This window comes from Engystomops pustulosus, chromosome 4 (genome assembly GCF_040894005.1).
Source record: "Engystomops pustulosus chromosome 4, aEngPut4.maternal, whole genome shotgun sequence".
Lineage (NCBI taxonomy): Eukaryota > Metazoa > Chordata > Amphibia > Anura > Leptodactylidae > Engystomops > Engystomops pustulosus.
This window is the reverse complement of record NC_092414.1, coordinates 79,484,991-79,499,343: the sequence shown is the minus strand read 5'-3', so window position 1 is coordinate 79,499,343 and position 14,353 is coordinate 79,484,991. Positions and strand designations below refer to the sequence as shown.

The following is a 14,353-nucleotide window of genomic DNA, read 5'->3' as shown; positions in this document are numbered from 1 at the left end:
CGGCTGTTTCGGGTACTGAGAGCGGGTACACCCGACCCCGTGGAGGAGAAGAGCCGGGCAGCAAGTCGATGGGGCAATCATAAGGACGATGTGGAGGAAGAGTCTCTGCCTGTTTTTTGGAGAACACATCTGCGAAATCCAAGTATGGCGCGGGGAGCCCCTCCAGGGGCTTGGGAGACAAGGTGGAAGTCCAGACAGGGAGCGGACGAGGGACATCCATACAATGAGAAGAACAAGCCGGGCCCCAACGGAGAATCTCCCCAGAGGACCAGTCCAGCACAGGGGCATGTTGCTGCAACCAGGGGAGACCCAACAGGAGGGTGGAAGTGCTTTGGGGTAGTACAAAAAAAGAAAGTCTTTCTTTATGCAAGGCTCCAACTTGCAGAAGCAGGGGTTCCGTGCGAAACCGGATGGGCACGGAAAGAATCTGGCCACTGACTGAGGCAATGGACAATGGTTTCTCAAGACGAACCACTGGGAAGTGATGCCGGGAGATCAGGGCTGCGTCCATAAAGTTCGCTGTAGAGCCAGAATCCAGGAAAGCGGAAACTTGAATCTGGGTGCCGGTGTCTACGCTGAGGAGCACAGGAATAATCAGACGTGGAGAAGCTTTGCACACACCTAGGGACGCTTCTCCCAAGAGCCCTAGGTGCTGGCGTTTCCCGGACGTGGAGGACGAACAGGACAAGTCCCGATGAAGTGCCCTGGACTGGCACAATACAGACATAGGTTCTCCTGTCGTCTTCTGGAACGCTCTTGTAGAGAGAGCCGTATTCTGTCCACCTGCATGGGTTCCTCAGCAGACGATACAGGCAGAGGCTGCAGCGGTCTTTGGAAGGCAGGTGCGAGGCGAGGAAAACGTCTTACCTGAGCTTGAGGATGCTCAGAGCGAAGTTCCTCGGCGCGTTCCTTAAACCGGACATCTATCCGAGTGGCCAGTGTGATGAGACCACCCAGAGTTGACGGTAGATCCCGAGCCGCCAGCGCATCTTTGACCTGCGGCGAGAGTCCTTTCTTAAAGGTGGCGATGAGAGCTGCATCGTTCCAGGCAAGTTCAGAGGCCAGGGTGCGGAACTGAACAGCATACTCCCCCACAGATGAGTTGCCTTGGCGCAGATTCAACAACGCAGTCTCGGCAGAAGAAGCCCGTGCTGGTTCCTCAAAAACAGCCCGGAACTCCGCCAGAAAAGCCGCAAGAGTAGCCGTGACCGGGTCGCCTCTGTCCCAAAGAGGAGTGGCCCAGGCCAGGGCCTTCCCAGAGAGAAGACTGACGAAAAATGCCACCTTGGAACGCTCCGTGACAAATTGCGAAGGCATAAGTTCTATTTGTAGGGAGCATTGAGTAATAAAACCCCTGCACTGTTTGGGGTCTCCGTCAAATTTGCTGGGCATAGACAGCCGTAGTCGTGGTTCAGCAACAGGAAGGCAGACTGGAGTTGCAGGAGCCACGGGAGCAGACACGGGAACCTGTTGCTGTTGCTGGGCGGCTAGCAGCTGTTGCAGCATGGAGGTGACTTGATCCAGCTGTTCGCGTTGAGCGGCAATCTCCCGGGATTGCTGGACCACTATGGTGGCAAAGTTTGGTCGAGTGGGAAGCGGAACCTCGGCAGGATCCATGGCCGAATCTTACTGTTAGGATCAGTGGATCCTCTGGACCACCGCGGGAGATGTAACTAGCCAACACCCGGAACCGGAGCCTAGCGGCACCTGGTATTCACCAGAGCCCGCCGCAAAGCGGGTTGGACTTGCTGCGGCAGGATACCACTAGGTCGTTCCCAGGTGTGACTAGCCCACGGTGGCAGCCGAGGTCGAGGTACCTTAGCGGATGACAATCTCGTAGACAGGTCCAGGCACAGGGTCAGGGCAGGCGGCAGAGATGCAACGTCAGGTCCAAATCCGGGGTCAGCAACAGGAGGTCCAGGCAGGTGGGAACGGGAACACAGCAACACGGAGGAACTCGGGTAACACAGGACACAGGAGCGGGAACACACAGGAGCGGGAACACACAGGAACGCAGGAATACACAGGAACGCAGGAATACACAGGAACGCAGGAATACACAGGAACGCAGGAATAATCGCTAGGAAGCTTTCTCTAAGGCTATGAGGCACAAAGATCCGGCAGGGGACACAGGAAGAGGCAGGATTCTTAAAGGTGAGGTTCAGCCAGTGCACCAATTAGCGGTGCGCTGGCCCTTTAAATTTTCGGCAGGAGCCGCGCGCGCGCCCTAGGAGGCGGGGACGCGCGCGCACGGCAGTCCGGGGAAGAGCAGGAGCCGGGAGAGGTGAGTTCACTGACCGGCCTGCAGCGGGGGCAAACGGGGGTGCACGGATGCGCCCGCGATCCGAGACAGGGATCGCGGGAGCACCCGTGACAAAATACTTGATGGAATATGATCTGCAATGTTTGAATGGTGCACCTCACATACTGTTTTCCGCATATACATAATACATAATCTGACTTGCAATTTAGGTTATATTTTATGGAGAATTGTTCTTTGGTGGTATTTGATCGTATTTGATTGAAACATATTCTGATTATGATTCAAGGATTTGCAGCACAGACATTTTTTCCCCTGCTTTTAAAACATGCCCATTTATGATGGAAGTGGTTCTCTTGTGTTAGGAAAGTTGGCTGGGAGCTAGAAGATTGTGATTTCTACCTTGCTAGTATGAGCTGTGAATTTGACCCGCCAGGAGTTGCTATTTAGATAATTGCTCCATAAAAGTGCCACAGATTGGATCCTTCCCATAGGAAGTATAGATTGTCTATATACCTTTTAAATATTTTGATGTTCTTCTAATGCAAGGCACCCTGTAATGAAGTTGGCAAAGCTAGGGACCACCCATGTCCCCATGGCCATGCCAACCTACTGATGCTATGCCCTGCCATAGAAAGTGAAATAGTTGTTCTTGAGAATGAACCGCATATACAACACAAGTTATATGCCTGCTGGAATTTCCTTTATTGCAAAGCGTATACAGTATATGCATTTTTATATTATCTTTTTACTCTTATGATATCTATTATATTATGTTTTGCAGCCACAATATTTAGTGATGCTTGTTTACATCTTTTTATATGTTTCTCTCATCATATATATTTGCCTCCATGTAACATATGTATCTATTGATTTATCTGTATATTTTTCATCTATTTGTTTTGATTTAACAACAATACGAAATATTCATGTTGTAAAAATGTTGCAAGTAGTGACATTGGCTTGATTCCTGCCCATATTCCACCCATCCTATGCAAATCGTGGCACCATTTTTTACTATAAATGTAAATACATTGTTGCCATCGGACAATCCTACTGATTCGGACTGAGCCCGGAATTTAACTTTCAAATTGTGTCGCAAGCCCAAGCACTTACATGCACCAGGAAGAAGAAAGTGAACTCTGTTGGACCTGAGCGGGGAAGTGACACATGCAGGATATCAGATGCACGAGCTTAGTGAATTATCGTCGGACAATGCACTTTTGGTGAACTCGAGAGGCCGGGCAAGTAAATGTGCCCCTATATCTATGTTGACCTCCACATATCACAATATGCCCATATTTATATTGTACTCCACTTTTTTCTATTCCCCATCTCCCTATGATGCACATTCTAAGCTACTTGTACTCCCATCTCTTAATATTTCCCCTGCTTATTTCTCTATGCTTCCACTATTTTCTATGTTGCTTTCTATTATCTCTCTTATCTCTCTATGTTTGCTCCTCTATTTCTCCCCCCTTTGAGGAGCACCATCTTATGTCACAATGCCCCGATCTATTTTGAACCATTTACCACCCCCAAGTATTAATTTCCCCAATTATCTTTATTTACCTACTACTTATCTACCGACTTTGATATTGTCTCTAATCCCTGGGCAGATTTCAAATCAGTTGTGTGTCTTTGAAACTCAGTTACCGCGGTAAGTAAGTGAAAGGTGACCCCCCCCCCCTAAAGATATTTATTTTGAAAATGTTATTTGAAACCAATAAAATACAGCCCTGGATTTCACAGTAACTAAAAGGGGAGGTGTCACCCTTAATATATTATTCAAATATTATTTGCACCCAATAACGTACAGCAATGGATTTTATAGTAACTAAAGATGAAGGTGACCCCTAAATAAATTCTAATTTCTATTGCATCCAGGCAGATAGTACCTTGTATGCACACAAGTAGCTAAAATGGAATGTGACCCCTCAAGATATTATTTAAATGCCATTTGCACTCAGATTCAGATGTGGATTTTATGGTAACTAAGAAGGAAGGTGACCCCCTCAGGATTTTCATATGAATTGCCCCCAATAAGACACAGCAGTGGTTTTCACAGTAATGGAAGGAGAAAAGGCAACCATCTCAAGATATTACAGGCAGTCCCTTAGTTACGTACAGGATAGGTATTGTAGGTTTGTTCTTAAGTTGAATTTTTATGTATATTTTATAATTGTAATCCCAGACAAATTTTAGTCTCTGTGACAATTGGATTTTAAAAATGTTGGATTGTCTTTAGAATCTTAATTGCAGACACCTTTGATAAATGTTATAGCTGTTTATTATAACATAGGGCTAAAGTACAGTAAATTACCAACAGCCCGAGGTCCGTTTGTAACTAGGGGTCATCTGTAAGTTGGGTGTTCTTAAGTAGGGAACCGCCTGTATTCAAATGCCAACTGCACCCAATAAGGTACAATAGTGGATTTAACAGTAACGAAGGGCAAGAAGCCACTGTTAAGATATTGTTCAAATGTCAATTGCACGCAGCAATATACAACAATAACTAAAGGGAAAAGTGACCCGAAATAATATTATTCCTCAATCAATTGTAACCAGGCATATAATACAGTGTATTTCATGCTAATTACAAGGTGAAGGTGATCTAAAAGGATATTTGTCAACAGGCAATTGTACCTAGGAAGATAGTTTTGAAGTTCCCAATGTTTCTTTGTTTACTTAGTGTCTGTGTAGAAATGTATGCATTCATTGAAGTGTAAATTTTTGAGCAGTTAAATCGAGTTATATGGTAGCGTATATACTCGTGTATAAGCCAAAATTGTGCAAAAAATGTGACATGAGACAGTAGAAAACTATTTCTATATTGTGTCAATAGTTTATATTGATTTTGTCTTTCAAGCAATTTGGGAATTACTTACTTGGTCATATTTATATTTTCTTCAAGGATTCTCTTCTCTTCCAGCTTTTGAGATAACTGATCCTGAAGATGTTTGAGCTTGGCACTTACTTCTTTTAGCTCTTTTCTCTTGACTTTGAGTTTCTCCATGTGAATCTTTAAATCGGCCTCTGCTGCTTCCAGTCTTTGGCGTTTTGGGGCTACAATCTTGAAAATGAATGTAGAATGAGTTGAAACCTAAAAAATGTTCTATATTTGCGGTTTTGTGCTTAGCTCTTAGGTTTAGTTAAACTCTTAGTGATAATTTTTTTTTACAAAAAGTATAAAAATTGAAAAATTATTACTTATTCTTTAGCAGCATTATAGCCTTTTCACACATTTTTATCTGTTGCTTTAGAAATATAATCACATTCCTTACTAAAGGTGATAGAATAAGATATTTTTAGAAAAGCAGTTCCCGTCTCATTTAAAATATTTACCACCCTGCTGTTAATAGAAGACCCCTTGCTTTGCCTCTTGGCACATTACATACATAAAACAAAAGCTAGCCAGCATGGATTTCTCTTGATATTGTCAAGACTCTCATCATTTGTGACAAGGTGATAAGACAAATGACCTTTAACAATAAAGGAATGGATGGTGCAAAGGTCTAATAGCTAAATATGTTTGGAAAATGAAATACACAAGATGTACAGAATAGGTTTTAACAATTGCTTGCAATAAAGTTTGCTTGAAGAAAAGTTTCTTAGCATTATTTAAACAATTTTGTAAATGCAAATGTTGTCCTTCATAAACTAATTGAACATCACATAGAACATTGATTATTTCAGTAGCAGAAAAAGAGAAGGAAAATATTTTTCCTGTTTGGACAGAACTAAATAATCTTTCAATTGACATTGTCGGTCTGAATCCACACTAAGTTTATTTTGCGGTCAGGGCTGAACTGGATACACACAGACCCATTCAATGTGTGGTAAATGTGAAATGTTTTCCTGTAGGATATAGCTTGTATTTCATGTTTAGAAAGTGCTCTAAATTTTAAGTAATGAAGACATACAGATGTAGCTGTGGTTATCTTAACTGATTTCATGGCTGCTCAGCGCACAATTACGTTTAACTGTCATCAAACACGTGTATATATAGGATATATATAGGAGTTCTCTCCATACATGGCTAATGGATACAGTCAGCACCTGCCAGCTGCCTAACTTATTGGTTTTTTTTTTTACATACACCTATTTATAAGCTACTGGGGGCTTTAGCTTAATTGGAATATTATTTGACTTACATTTCATGCTAATACATGCATGTCAATGGGGTATGAAAGCATGATGCATGTTTTTATAGGAGGCTCCACTGAATTAGATGTATTGACTTCATTATTGTCATTGAATTACCTCTCTCATTGAAGAACATTTTGCTTCTGGTGTGGAATGTATAAGATTGCTTAGAGCTAACCCAAGCAAATTATTTTATTACTTTTCTTTGCTGTATTTATACTTTAAGGGAACCTGTCACCGGGAATGTAATTTTTATCTGGTGACAAGTTCCAGTAGCCTATTCTATGCTGATTTTAAAAAAATTCCTTTGTCAGCATTCTGAAGAATTTCAGTAGTTTATAATAGTTTATTTTACATTACCTGGCTACCTGCTAGCAGTGTGTGGTGAGTCCTGGGGGAGGGGGAGCTGCAGCTTGTGTCTGTCTGTGACTTCTCATGTATTCTTTCTCTATTCCACACTTTCCAACTACCTCCCCTGCCTACTCAATGCACATGACAGGAAGTGGGAAGTGGTGAGGGAGCTGAATGAATGTTGAGGTGAGGAGACTGACAAAGGCACACACAGGCTGCAGCTTCACCCTCCCCGGGCAGGAAGACAGGTAATGTGAATAACATTTATATAAACTACTAAAATGATTCAGAATGCTGACAAAGCCTAGGCTATTGGAACCTGTCCCCAGGAATGTAATTTTTAACTGGTGACAGGTTTCCTTTAATTTTAGTGTTGCATCCTTTCATTTCACTATTCATTTGTGCAAACACCCCCCTACCCTCAATGTGATAGAATGTAATAGAGGGCCACCTGTCTCTCTTGTATATGAAAATATGCACAGTTTCACAGGATTCGTATGCAGACAAAAGAATGAACACTTATTTCTATACCCCTCCAAGCCCACAAACAGTACCTTCTTCTGTAGGTCCTCTGGAGGTCTTTTTAGGATATTTCTAGGCTTAACATGAATGAAAAATAATCTTTTATTCTTTTGCATGATGCAGGTAACCCAGCCTCTGCCCACTCCATGAACCTGGCTCAGCCCTGCCTCCTAGATCTCCAGATAGCCGAAGGATGACATCACAATTAGGAGGGAGGGCTGGGATCCCAGATGCATTGAGGGGGCACAACAAACTGTCTGTAGGAGGTAGGGTTACCTGATTGCCTTACTGGATCATAAAAAAGAATAAAATATGATTTTTTCATTCATGCTGCATTCATACTAAAAAGACATCCAGGATATGTACATTACAGGATATGTGTATTACAGAAGAAGGTACTGTTTGTGGGCATTGGGGCAGTGTGGTTACAGGTTCTCTATACGCCTCCTCACTATAGCAATGTCCAACCTTTATGTATCCAAACAATATTAGCCCTCCTTTGAGCCCCCACAAAATGGTTGTCATCTTTTGGCCCATATTTAGTTATTTATTTTGTGTACTTCTCAACTATAATGCCCCCTTTGCAGAAATAAAAAATAAGCAAAACTTAAACTAAACTGTTCTCACATTGAGCAACTTGGGGGATACATGCCCCATGGCGAGCAACGTGCTGTGATTATCTTGGCCTCAGCACCTGACCGTTAAAATTTTCAGCATGGCTTCAACCTCTTGTAGTTTTACACCTACAGTAGCCTCTGGCTAGAATGTTAAGAGGGTTGGCCACTTATCAATAAATGTTGTCTATTAAGTATGTCTCTACATGTATATGGACATGTATCATTGCCTCCATCGAAAGCTGCACCTTTCCCTGTTGTCATCATGCTGCCATCTGCTGCTGGAGCTCCACCTAGCAAAGTCCTTGATGCACAACATACCTTTTGGATGGCCGCATATAGTTATGTATATGACTTAGTGCCACAACATTGCAAAAAATATATTGTTCTGAAAAGCTGATCAGCTAGCAATGTGGAAAGGTTAATAATGATACATATTTGGGACTAATGTAGCATACAACATGTTGTACACCCATTCTCAGATTTCTCAGGTTACTTTTCTATGTCATGCTCATATTTTTTTAATGTGTTGTATGAACTCATAGTGACCTTCAAGCTTAAAGTATTACTGGCTCTTTGTAGTAAAGTCACACTCAATGAATGAAAATAATAAAAGACAGGCATGAAACAGCTACGATGAAGATATTGAAAAGCCTCCAATATATAGACAACACTAAAATGAAGGCTTATATCCTGTGACGGATAATCAACAAAGATTGACACACCAATGAGGGATCCGTTTTCAGGCAAGGATCGTTGTAATCAAACTGTCATCCTTCAGGCAACAAACAAAAGAAGTTTGCCGGAATGATAACAGAAATTATCCCCTGGGAACATAGCCGTAAATTATTTGGGCGTCTACACAGAATACAACATATATATTTTTATTAACTTTGATGCACCTGCATTTGCAAGTTAAGTTAGTGGAAAAATATTACTGATTCACTCTACATATATATACACACACACACACACACACACACACACACATACATATATATATATATATATGTATATATATATATTTATTTATTTTATTTTTTTCTTACTGCATGGATATTAATTAAATTAAATGGATATTATTAAATTAAATTATATATCTATTGTACAAACTGGAGGTTGACACAAGAAGTCTAAGACAACTATTTAAGTCTGTATGAATAAATAAACAGAAAAGAACCAAGCTGTCCTTAAATTGTATTAACATTCATCTCACCATGCTTTGCCTATACAAATTTAACAAGATGAAAGTTTGATGTCTATGAAGAATCTTAGGACACAGTCGTTACCTTGGCAACCTTGTCATAGACTTCAATAGCCCTGACCCAGCTACAAAGCCCTTCGCAGGCTGAAGAGACATTCTTAATGACAGCTGGCTGGAACTCTGGATTGCTGATAAAATCTCTTCTTATCTGGGCAATAACCTTTGACGGAATATTGTCTTTATCAAATTCCTAAGATACAAAATAGCAGTAATTAATGGCAAATTCTCAGTGTTTTCATAATACAATGGTAGAAAAGTCTTAGCCAGTACATATGACATCCAGTACAGTCTTTTTTATTGTACTAAATTAAGGGGAATAAAAACTTCTTGCCTGTGCTGATTTCATAATACATAAATAAGAAAACGTGTTCATTTAGCGCATCATCACTTGATGATTTTCACCAAAAAAAACATATTGTTGTTGTATTTGATCACTTTATAACTTTTTTCTGTTTTGATGACTAACCTTTTACCTGGGGTTAAATGTGTCCATCTTGTACTTGATGGGCTCCACATTCCCCAGGTGGCTGATTAATGTCATATGACCTATCTATAATGCTGCTATACATGAGGAAAGTTCAGACATGAACAGTGAACCCTAAAGCTAAACCCACCCAGCTGTCCATACCTGCTTGCCTATTCTACCGTAGACAGTAGGTGACAACTGGTCAACGTTCCGCTAATGTGTAAACACAGAGCCAAAAACAGGAGTAACACAGAAGAATGGTTGTACAGATATGACTCAAAACCAAGCAGTAAAATGCAGGAAAAATGTAAAGGAAATGTAAGGAAGTCCACAAAACACTAGCAAAGTCCAGAAAAGATTTATAGCAAGGACTGGAAAATGGGCCAGTAGAAAAGACATTATACATTGGCCCACACTTATCAAAAATAGTGCAAACTGTGCAGTTCTCCTGTAGAGGGTGCAGTGTGCGAAAGAAAATCTTTTTACACCTTTTTTCTGTGCAAGATGTGAATCATTGTGTACAAAAAGAAAATAATTGCATTAGCAGAGGGAAGCTTATTTGAATAAAAACATAATATTTTTTAAGGTACAGAGAGCTGGGAAACAGAAAAGGTATGTGTTAAAAAATTATAGAATTCAGGATCATAGTAAATAGGAAATTCAGGAAAATTGGATTCAGTAACTGTTCCTAGATTTGAGCACATTTGTGATTCCATTATCTCTGGAAGTAGAATCATTATTTAAATGCCTCACTGTGTAATAAAATATGCAAAAAAAAAAAAAAACACTTTCTAAAAATGAATTATTTGTCAATGCAAATATTCAGTCAAGCCACATAATATTTAGCATTTTTCTTACAGACTGATGTATAAAATGATGCATTGATCAGATGTATTATACAAGATCGAGAATCAAATATTTTGCCTTGTTAACTAAACTGTGATATGATGAAGAAAATGCACTACATAAGTAAACATGTTGAAATATTAAGCAGTCGCTGGAACAGTTTGACATTATTCCGCCTGTCACATTCTCCCAAAGCTTAAAAAATTCAGGTTTGAAGCAAAATGTTGGAGTGAAAAGAGTTAGAGAGCATTGATGTTTAAGTTAAAGAAAGACAAGATGTCACCTAAAAGATAAGAAAAAGATATAGCCAACCCCTACACTCTTTCATCTAACAAACTCTGCTGACTAAAAGAGAAACCATAAAATTTATTCTACAAATCCAGCGCTTGAGAGAAAACACAATATATCTTCTTACAGTTGGAGAAAGATATGTTGGGCAAAATGTAAGGAAACAGAAGTATTCTAGAGAAGAATAAAGGAACTTCAGTTTTATGTGACAGTAAAACTGTAATAAAAAAAAATCCACCTTTACATTTAGAGAAAGAGAAAAAAACAGGTGGTCTAGTTTCTCAAGTTTAATATAGCACTGAAAACAAGAAGCTCATGTTATCATATTTATGCATTATATACCAAAACCGCAACTTACAAAGGTGGGCCACAAGAGAAATTGGAATGGTTTTAGAGGGCCAGACTTAATATACTTAAAGCAAACCTGACACCACTTTATTCATAAATACAGCTAGTGGCAGGATCCTATAGAGCCCTAGTAACACTACTCTGACACCCTTCTTTTAGCTAAAAATTATTTTCCTCTACTTCTACTGCTCTCCATGCAGGCTGCTGTGATTTCATGTGATCTGATTTGCTCTGATTTCATGAGAAATATGCTTGGTGTACAGTTTTCTAATATTATAAGGCTAAAGGACCTGTCACCCTGGTCACATGACTATACTGCTGCATGCAGAGATAGCCCAAGGAGGCCATGCCCAACTTGACTCACTATAGACATGCTTAGACACCAGGTAAATTATTAAGTTGAATATCTGGTAATCTGAGGGGAGCAATTTTTAGCTAAAAAAGGGTGTCAGTTAGTTTCTAGGGCTCTATGGGAACCTGCCACTAGCTGTATTTGTGAATAATGTGCTCACAGGTTCCCTTTAACTCATTTTTACCCAATAGCTATATACGGTATTCAGTATATAACCTAGCTCTACATAAAAAAACAGTAATTAAAACATTACAATGATTCATTGAAAATGTGGAGGACCTAATTGCATTATTACTTAATAATGGGAAGGGGAGCTCAAATTTTTCAATTGGTTCAGATGGGCTGGTCAGAGATAGAGGGACGGATGTGTCTGACTAATATCAAGATAGATATCAATAAATGCATGTGAATGGTAACAAGCACCCCTTCATGCGCTTTGTTTACATGCAAAACACATAGGGGCACATTTACTAAGGGTCTGTGGACCTCATTTCTGTCGGGTTTCCCGACGATTTCCATTTTGCACCACATTTAACAGGGGTTTTTGTCGCACGCAATCGGATTGTGTCGCATATAATGCACTTACTTACACCGGCAAGAAAAGGTGAACTCAGGCGGACCTGATCGGAGAAGTGATACATGCAGGATATCGGGCGCACGCTGTAAGTGAATTGCAGCAGCTCCTCGGTCCTCTGGGATCGTGCAGGGATGGGTAAGTAAATGTGCCCCATAGTGCTTGTTCCCTATCACATGAAATTCAGTAGAAACGCATATGCAATCGAGCCATGCTCCTCCCTGTTGCATTTGATTTGTCGCAAAACCCAATCTAAGTGCACTGTGCGAATGCAACCTAAGAGACTTTTTTAGAACAATGCAGTGATTGTGCATTTAAGTAAAGGAACAGATGAAAATGGTGGCTGACAATGCGTCTAAATAAATAAGGTAAAAAGAAAAAAACTATCCCTCTATTTAATCTTATGGTGCATCCTAGTGGTTTCTAGTACTTTAGTTATAGTACTGTGACACCAAATACTGAAGTTAATCTCATTTTATTCTGAAACTCAATAGAGGAATATATTCTTGCCTTTTTGCATGCTTTTTGGCAGGCAATACCTTAGTTCTCTTCTTTGTGTCTGTATCGCCAGATTTACTTACTGTCTACACCACAATCTAGCTTCCCTGTCTCTTAGACCTTGTGTTGTTTTTTTGTAGTGCAGCTTTTATTTTCTCATACTTTTCTTGCATTCTTTTTGTGGTGCAACATTTAGACCTATCATGCGACACAATGTAAAATCGGACTGAAAAGTTGGGCGCCAGAAAGCAGACCTTGCAACACAAATTAATTCATCCCCCCCAATTTATCCTGTTCCTTGATCATTAGATAGGATATTGGGTGGATCTCTTGGTTACAAGTAACCTTCAAATAAAATGATAGATAGTACCTTTTTCATAAAAGCCTAAACATTATACTGTGGTTAAACACCAGTTCCTTATAACACCGGACAAGCCAAGTGTCTTCAATTCATTTGATATGGCAAATTCTAGACTTGTAGAAGCTATAAAATTCATACAGCCCAGGACCCATGGTAGCCATAACCTGCCCCTGCTTGCATCCACTTCTATGATGCATGTTGAAAAGTTCTAGAAAGTTGAATTAGTCAAATATTCTCATCTTGGACTTTTTTGATTCAAGACCGAACGTTTGTAACCTTTTTTACATAAGTATCCATAGTAATTGACTTACTGCTCTGTATCATAGTTGAAGTAGTTAATAGCCTTATTTTTTATCAAACAGTTTAAATGATTAATATAGTGTCAGATGGTTAAAGAAACACGATTTATGATAAAAAGTATAAAACCAAGTCATATGTGTGGATTAATTGCAATGACTTTGATTTCTAAAAGACTCAAGTTACCATACAGTACAAAGCTGTTAATCGTACCTACTTTTCATTAATGCCATTAAAACCAACTTGTGAAGTATTTTTTTGTCTTTTATATTTCTAACATTAGACCTCACGGTGAAATGTAAAATATCATAACCACAAAGGAACAACAAAGACAATAAAAAGCAAAAAGATCAAGGCATGAAAGAGCGCTAAAAAGGAAATATTAAAGCATGAAGTACAAAGCTTCAGATACTTAAAAAGATTCTCTTACTAATAAACTTGTGCTAATACAGGCTAAAGAGTGAGGGATGTGGTTATGCATGTTGAGTGAGCGCAGATGATGTAAAATCACAAAGCATTGAAATATTAATAAATTATTTTTTTTATCTTAACTACTGTATTTCTCATTATTAATATAGGATTATGTTTTCAAATAAAGTGATTCATAAAAAAGATATTAGCATGTAATTCAATATCAACATTCATGTGAAGTAGTGCTCTATGATTATTACTGTATGATTGATCAAATGTTTTTATTTTGCTGGAACTAAGATGGCGCATACGCCCAGTATGTGCCTTATACTACCAGCATATTTCCTGGAATGGATGGATGTCTTGTACCCAGCCAGTTCCGGGAAATCACATAGAAGTTCTGCTGCCAACTTCACATATCCACTGATCAAAACTATCACAGCCATATATGGACTATGGGAAAATGATTCTGTAGTGCTACGTTCATATGATCAGACAAACAATCATCTATGTAGTCACTCCTTACTAACTGTGAAGTCCCCCTCCCCAAAGCAGTTTTTATATACTCACCGGCCACTTTATTAGGTACACCATGATAGTAACGGGTTGGACCCCCTTTTGCCTTCAGAACTGCCTCAATTCTTCGTGGCATAGATTCAACAAGTTGCTGGAAGCATTCCTCAGAGATTTTGGTCCGACATGATGGCATCACACAGTTGCCGCAGATTTGTCGGCTGCACATCCAGGATGCGAAT

At 39.9% G+C, this 14,353-nt stretch overlaps 1 protein-coding gene across 3 annotated transcripts in view; it reads right to left on the bottom strand.

The window, feature by feature from the left end:
• The window catches only part of LOC140126705 (dynein axonemal heavy chain 3-like), an 883,215-nt gene that overhangs the window by 179,970 nt on the left and 688,892 nt on the right, over positions 1–14,353 (bottom strand). For all 3 annotated transcript variants that reach the window (XM_072146467.1, XM_072146468.1, XM_072146466.1), the window contains exons 57-58: positions 9,183–9,347; positions 5,149–5,333 (exon numbers count right to left, since the gene is read on the bottom strand). In XM_072146467.1, the coding sequence (XP_072002568.1) occupies positions 5,149–5,333; positions 9,183–9,347 (350 nt within the window). The remainder of the gene's footprint in view (positions 1–5,148; positions 5,334–9,182; positions 9,348–14,353) is intronic.